The 7936-nt window shown below is 35.4% G+C and overlaps 1 protein-coding gene across 2 annotated transcripts; it reads left to right on the top strand.

Annotated features, from left to right (window-relative positions):
* The first annotated feature begins 2721 nt into the window (after positions 1-2721).
* On the top strand, positions 2722-7339 carry SAR3 (SUPPRESSOR OF AUXIN RESISTANCE 3). 2 transcript variants are annotated; one of them, XM_079023444.1, is made up of 6 exons: positions 2722-2950; positions 3704-6117; positions 6207-6330; positions 6410-6558; positions 6626-6726; positions 6824-7339. In XM_079023444.1, exons 2-6 carry the CDS (start codon positions 3745-3747, stop codon positions 7017-7019), a joined length of 2943 nt encoding a protein of 980 aa, XP_078879570.1. In that variant the 5' UTR covers positions 2722-2950; positions 3704-3744; the 3' UTR covers positions 7020-7339. The 2 variants fall into 2 exon arrangements, with proteins under 2 accessions (XP_078879570.1, XP_078879571.1); XM_079023445.1 differs by having other exon boundaries at positions 2724-2950; positions 6629-6726.
* Positions 7340-7936: the final 597 nt, after the last annotated feature.

Below are 7936 nucleotides of genomic sequence, written 5' to 3'. Positions count from 1 at the left end.
ATTGTATGCTAGTTATTAGTATATGATTTTATGCTTACCAAGCGAGGCCTGATGTCGGGCGAGGCTCAATGACCGTATGATGTGCTATGGTCTTCGTGATTATTGCATGTGCTAGTATGGTTATATGTCTATATGATTATATGGTTATATGGTAATGTGTGTATGCCGAGCGAGGCTCGATACCGGGCGAGGCCCGATGACTGGAATATATGCTAGTCTTTATGATCATTTTATGTGTTAGCATGAATACACAATATTTTGTATGTGTATGGAGGGCAAGGCCCAGTGACAGATGAGGCTTGAGAATAACAGATCTGTAATCCGAGCAAGGATTGATGTCGGGCGAGGCCCGAGGCCGAGTGAGACTTGAGACCGGGCAAGGCCCGATGGAGAGCGAGGGTCCAATATGTGATTTATGTATGCGTGGTATGTGGTATCTTGCGGAGATCACTAAGCTTTGTGCTTATTGTTTTAGTTTATGTTTCAGGTACTCCGGTTTCCAAATGGAAGAGCTCGGGATGGTTGCAGGGCACACACCACATGTTTCTGGAGTCTGTGATTTACTCTGATTCGTTGATGTTTTACTAAAGCTTTGATAATCATGGTCTATAATATTGATATGTATTAACAATTTATTAATTTAGAAACGAAATTTTATGTCATTATTTTTGGGACGTTACAATCGCACTGCATCCCCCATAGTTTATTTTGCATTGACTATTTGTGATTTTTACTCTAATGTTTTGAGAATACTATTGATTTGATTATCTTTTGGAACAAATGAATGAACGGTTTAAAAATGGCAATTTTACTTGGTATTTTTGGGATGTTACGGTCGTCAAAACCGTAAGGAGGGTTGACTGATCCAGAAAGCAAGAGGAAGAGGAGGATTGCCCACTATAAAGTGTATATGATTGAAGGCAGTGTGAAGGCTTCTTTCAGGAACAACATTTGCTGGATTAAATCCACGTGCTCTGATTTTATCCATGGCTTATAAATTCTAATGGAGTCCGTCAGTATCGAAATGAGAACTTTGACCTTTTTTTTCTTGTTTTATTTTCATGTAAAAAGGTAAACGAGGATATAAGATGATGAACATGGTAGAGAGATTTTTAAGTTTGTGTAGAGAGAGATGGACCATTTTTTTTAATAATTAAAATAGATAAATAATTATTATTTTTAAAAAAAAAATAAAGAAAAATAGAAAATAAATACACAAGGGTATTACCATAATTTCAAATTTCAGAGGGACCAAACACATACAAACAAGTTCAAAAGGAGTGACAATCCAAAAAGATTAGGGTTTGGACTAGAACTCGAAAAAAATACATACAACATGGACCATTTTTGTAGTTTTGACTTAATTTTTTTTTTCTTTTTTTTCCCTTCCTTTTCATTTTATTTTCCTTAATTTTAAAATTCAGGAATAAGGTTTCAATTTTTATTTATTGTTTCTTTTTCTAATTTGAATTTCTTTAATTGATTTCAAGTACTTACTTTAAGATAGGGACAAACATTAGAACCACTGGAATTAGAACCGGACCGAAACCAGATTAAATAAAACGGTTCGGTTAGCGGTTCTCTATTTATAGCAAAACCGGTCTCGGTTCTAAAACTGGTTCGGTTCCACAAAAAACCGGTTAAAAATCGGAACCGGTTTTTAAAATTTTGTACCTCACTCATATGAAGTCGGAATTACTTGATTTTTTTAGAATGTAATTTAGTGTTTTACTTCATTTTAGACTATAAAAAACATATTTTTTGTTAAATATTGAATCATATACAAACCCCAAAAGACAACATATCAATGTTGCGTTTTCTTATGTTTCAGCATATATATTTTTTTTATTTTGTCCCGGTTTTTAAAATACGTAACTTACTAATATGATATTGGAATCACTTGAATTTTTTTTTCAAACATATAATATAGTGTTTTTACTTCATTTTAGATTGTAACAAATCATATTGAATCATATACAAACCCTGGAAGACAACATATCAATGCTGCGTTTTTCTGTTTCAGCACGTATTTTTATTTTGTTACGGTTTTTAAAATACCGTAACTCACTCATATGAAATTGAAATTACTTGATTTTTTTGCAAAATGTAATTTAGTGTTTGTACTTATTTTAGACCGTAAAAAAACATATGTTGGTTAAATATTGAATCATATATAAGCCTCGTAAGACAACATATCAATGCTGCGTTTTTTTTTTTGTTTCAACATGTTTTTTATTTTGTCCCGATTTTTAAAATACTGTAATTCACTTATATGAAGTCGGAATTACTATTTTATTTTTATTTTTTCAACATGTAATTTAGTGTTTTTACTTCATTTTAGAATGTAAAAAATCATATGGTTAATATTGAATATGATACAAGTCCAGAAAGACAACATATCAACGCAACGGTTTTTCATTTTTATAATATTAAAGTTTAATTGTCTCTTATTTTTTTGAAGCCAGCTAAAATACATATATGTATTATGAATTGAATCATTATTAGTTTCACCTTATTTATAACCGTTTATAACCGGTTATTGTTTAGAAAAATAACCGAAAAATCATAACTGAAACCGAAACCGAAACCCGTCTAAAAGTGATCGAGTTGTTAAAATATCCAAGCTTAATGAGCGTCTTCATGGGTAATATTTCGTCGTAGCCTCAGACCCTCAGTCCTCTTAAGGGTTTACTAAACATTGGGCCTGAAATAAGTTGGATACTGATCCATCAACTCCGTACATGAAAATTTTCATCACCAATGTCTTCTTCCAGTTCCCCCCACTGACACTGAAGCTGATTTTTTAATTTTCTGTCTAGGGTTTCTGCTTTTCCCCCCGATTAATCTCCGGTGATCTATCCGTCCAGCGTACCGACTTACTATCGACGGAAGCTGATTTTCCAAATACCAGCGTCGTGAAGTCGTACATTTTCGCCGACTTTGTGGTCAGGTACCGTCCTCTTTTTGTTCAGCTGAAATGTCAAGTAGTCTTGGATTTTTATCGACAGTATGAGCTTTCCTACTTTGCAAATCAAACTTTAATTTGTTCCTTTGTTCGTGCATTTTATTATGCGGCTTAGAGCTTTGGGGCTTGCTTTCTTTCTTGTGAGAAAATCGGCATTAGAATTTATTTCTTTAACTACTGAAGTATCTGGTGTTTCCCGATAATTAATGATTGTATGCCTTCTCCAACTTGTTGATTTCGACTTGATCTCTTGTTTTCTTCGGGCATTTTGGTCTGGCCTGGTAATTTAGGGTTTTATTTTCGTTATAAGAAGGTTTTGATCGGGCGTATGCCGTAGCTGTAGTCGTACTATTTTTTTTAAAGAAATATCTCCGTTTCATTTGACTCTTTTGAGGTTTGTACTCCAGAGGAATCAAGCCACAAACTATCATATGGTACTAGCTGTTGTCTTCAAACCATAAACCCCTAATTGTCATCCTGCCACCACAGCTACACCTGTAGTAAAACCTTACGTTCCCTGTCACAAGGGCAGATTTAAGATACTTGGCGATAATCATGTTTCTTGGTTAACACAGTGATTTGATTTCCCTGGTCTAGATTCACTAATATCTGGTAGTTTCTGCAATTCAGGGTGCAATTCTTTGTTTCAGATCTACAGTTCATGCCCTGTATTGCTAGTCATGGTTACTGTTTAATTATATTGCTGTTCTTACACCTTCTTTCTTATGCATTGATCAGGAGCTTTTGAATAACTAGTGTGCACTAAAAAATACTTCAAAATGGGTGTGGATTTAGATGCTCTTGTTGCTGAATCCCGATTCAAGAAAAGAAAAGTAACATTGGATGTCTATAACGGTTCTTCACCTTGTTCAATCTCACGTGAGATTCAAACTTTCTTACCTACCCTTCAAGCTTCTGATTATTTTACTGAACCTTGTTTGACCAAATTGGCCATGAGAGAACTCATGAACCCAGGTCATTGCCAAAGGGTTCAAAACTTTACAGTTGGTAGATATGGTTATGGAAAAGTTAAGTTTTTTGGAGAAACCGATGTCAGATGGTTAGATTTAAACCAGATTATCAAATTCAAACGACATGAGATTGTTGTGTATGAAGATGAAACTACCAAACCTGTAATTGGTAAGGGACTCAACAAGGCTGCTGAAGTAACTCTACTTTTACAAATAACCTCCATGAAAGACCAAGTAACAGAGAAGTTGAGGGTAAGTGCAGAAAGACAAGGAGCAAAGTTTATCTCTTTTGATTCAAACAAAAAAGAATGGAAATTTACAGTTCAACATTTTAGTAGATTTGGTCTGAGCGATGATGAAGAAGAAGATATCGCAATGGGTGATGCCGGTTCCGATTCTGATGTCCAAGAACCGATTCCAATGAATGATAGTGATGGTTCTGATCCCCACCTTCTTTCTCATTCTCTTCCTTCACACCTTGGTCTTGATCCTGTTAGAATGAAGGAAATGCAAATGGTGATGTTTCCTTATGAGGAAGATGAAGATGAAGAATTGAATGAAAGTTTTTCACACCATAAGCAACACATAAGATCTCCAATACATCATCCTTCTACCAAAATAACTCGAAAAACTCCATTAGCTTTACTCGAGTACAATCCTGGTAGTTTCGGGTCAACCCCAAACGGGTCAATTTTACTAACCCAACAAAAGAAACCTCTTCCCTTAACAATAACAAAAGTTCAAGGGTTTAAAATGGAGGTAAAGGAAACACCAGTGACAAAGAACTACTCACGAAACATAGTTGATGCTGCATTGTTCATGGGTAAATCATTTGGTATAGCGTGGGGTCCAAATGGCCTCCTTCTTCATTGCAATTCTTCCACAATAAATCTACAAAAAGCTGCAACTGATAACGTTGTCAGAGACGAAAACAACAAAGTACGTGAAGAACTTATCGATTCATGCTTCGATTCTCCTTTAAACTTTCATAAAGAAATCAACCATGAAACAAAGGAAGTTGAAGTTGATGATTACAAGATAAAGATTCAAAAACTTGTATGTGATCGTTTGTCACTTTCTCATATATGTCGAAGCTATATATCAATCATTGAGAAACAACTAGAAGTAACCGGATTATCCCCTTCCAAACGTGTCATGTTAATGCACCAAGTTCTTGTTTGGGAACTCATAAAGGTTCTTTTCTCTTCAAGAGAAATAAGCTCATTAGATCCAGACATGGAAGCACTTCCTTTGATCCGAAGAGCAGAGTTCAGTTACTGGTTACAAGAATCCGTAATGCATCGCGTACAAGATGAAATCAGTTCCTTAAACGACTCAAATGATTTACAACATTTGTTTTTGTTGTTAACTGGAAGACAACTTGATACAGCTGTCGAGCTCTCTGCTTCAAGAGGAGACGTGAGGCTCGCGTTGCTGCTAAGCCAGGCTGGCGGGTCAATGGTCAACCGGTCCGATCTTGACCATCAACTTAATCTTTGGAAAACCAACGGTTTGGATTTCAGTTTCATTGAAAAGGACAGGATCAAGATTTTAGAGTTGCTTTCAGGTAATATCCATGAGGCTTTAGGAGACATGAACATTGATTGGAAAAGATTTCTAGGTTTGTTAATGTGGTATCAGCTTCCACCTGATTCTGATTTGATTTCCATTTTTCAAACGTATCACCGTCTTTTAGAAAACGGGCGGGCCCCGTATCCGGTTCCGGTTTACATAGACGAAGGGGTAGTGGAAAACGGATGGACCCCGGGTAATGACCGTTTTGACCTTGCGTATTATCTTATGATTCTTCATGGAAGTGAAGAGAGGGAGTTTGGTATTTTAAAGACTATGTTTAGTGCGTTTGCTTCAAGTCATGATCCGCTTGATCACCATATGATTTGGCATCAACGTGCTGTTTTGGAAGCTGTTGGGACATTTAGTTGTGATGATCTTCATGTTCTTGATATGGGATTTGTTTCACAGTTGTTGTCTTTGGGACACTGTCATTGGGCAATCTATGTTGTCCTCCATATGTCTAATCATGAGGATTATCCGAATCTGCAAGCTCGCGTTATTAAAGAAATATTGTTTCAGTATTGTGAAACATGGAGTGGTCAAGAAAGTCAACGCGAGTTTATTGAAGAATTAGGGGTTCCATCAGCTTGGATGCATGAGGCCTTGGTGAGTTTTTTTTTTTTTTTTTTCCAGACAATATGTTTGAATTCTTTTTTTTTTTGAGGTTATTGTATATTTGTATTTGAATTGTGTAGGCTGTATATCATGGTTACTATGGAAATTCCGTTAATGCCCTTGAACATTATCTTGGATGTGGGTTTTGGCAAAAGGCACATTCGACCTTCATAAGTTTGGTTGCACATTCTCTGTTCTTGTCAGGTAAACTGTTTTGTGACATTAATTTTTTGTTTTGATAAATATGAAGTGATTTATTTAGTTAACATTCTTTACAATTTAGGGAAACACTCGGAGATATGGAGGATTGCGACTTCAATGGAAGAACATAAATCAGAAATTGAGAATTGGGATGTTGGGGCTGGAATTTACATGACATTTTATACCCTTAGAATTAGTTTGGAGGAAGATGATGATGCAATGACTGAAATGGTATGTAACTACTCTATTTCTGATAATAATATTTATATTTTTCATTCTATTAACTTTTCTACTTTAGCAGGTTTCTCTAAAAAAGAAAAATGATGAGTGTAAAGAGTTCTTTAGTCGGTTGAAAGAGTCCTTGGCAGTTTGGGACAGCCGTTTGCCTCTTGATGCCAGGTACTTAAAAATAAAAAATAAAAAAAAAAACATTTTGTTTTTTTGGATTTTGTAAATAACAATATGTAAATTGTTTTTTATAATTAAAAAAATGCAGAATGGTGTATGCAAAGATGGCAGAGGAGATAAGTGATTTGCTTGTAGGGGATCCAGGAGAGGGGTCAAGCATTGAGGATAAGTTGGAGTGTTTCAGTACCATATTTGATTCACCCATCCCTGATGACATTCTTTCATGCCATTTACAGTCTGCAGTTTCTCATTTTGCATTGCATCTAACAGAAGCAGCCTCTTAATTTTTTTTTTACACAATACCAAAAATGCCCTCCCTCCCTCCCTTCCTTTGTGTGTGTGCTGTTTTTGTAAACATGATTTTGTAATTATTGATTGGCATTACAGTGAACTAGGTTTTGCCCATATAGTATATCTATCTCTACTTTGAAGATTTGTTAAAGATAACTGTTTTTCAAATTTTAGCTGTCAAATATGTTTTATGTATGTGGAAGGTGGCTGCTGTTCACTAGTTTGTATATCGTATGCTTTGCATGAAGAAAGTCTCATGGAATTTTGATTACGTTATAGGTTTTGTGATCAATTGAAGTTGTAATTTGTGTTCTATTCAGGTCATTTGGGTGTATATTTGATTATGTATATATGTCTGCCGATTTCAAATCTATCGGTGTTTAATTTCCATTTTGGGTTATTTAAGGGAAAACAATTTTCATCTGTAGGGTGTCGATTATTCTCCTCTAGGGCAATATGACTCTTGGTCAAATGAACTTCTATCTTTGCTATCTTATAAAACATATTAGACATTTTTTGAATTTTAAGAGGTACAATCTTATCAACAATATGTACAAACCTCTAAGCTTTGCCAAAGAATAGTAACGGATCCCACATTTCCGGTTTTCACTTAACCCAAATTTAGATCTCTCATAATTTCATTTGCCTATCTCTTGGTTACCTTCTTTCTAAAACCCTAGCACCACTGACCATCGTTTGCCGCCTTCACCATCATTTGTTGTCGCCACCATAACCACACCATATGCTTCTATTACCTCTAAAAAAATCTATAGCACCATCGTTGACTGCAATCCTCACCACCATCCATCTATTTGAAATTCTTAAAAATACATGTTAACAAGAGGTGACCATTTATCTCTTCTTTGTTATCTCCGATGTTCTACCCTTTCTCCTTAATTGCAACCTCTTT

This window comes from Lactuca serriola, chromosome 1 (genome assembly GCF_051521515.1).
Source record: "Lactuca serriola cultivar US96UC23 chromosome 1, Lser_US96UC23_V15, whole genome shotgun sequence".
In the NCBI taxonomy this organism is placed as follows: Eukaryota; Viridiplantae; Streptophyta; class Magnoliopsida; order Asterales; family Asteraceae; genus Lactuca; species Lactuca serriola.
This window is presented reverse-complemented; position numbering and strand designations above follow the sequence as displayed.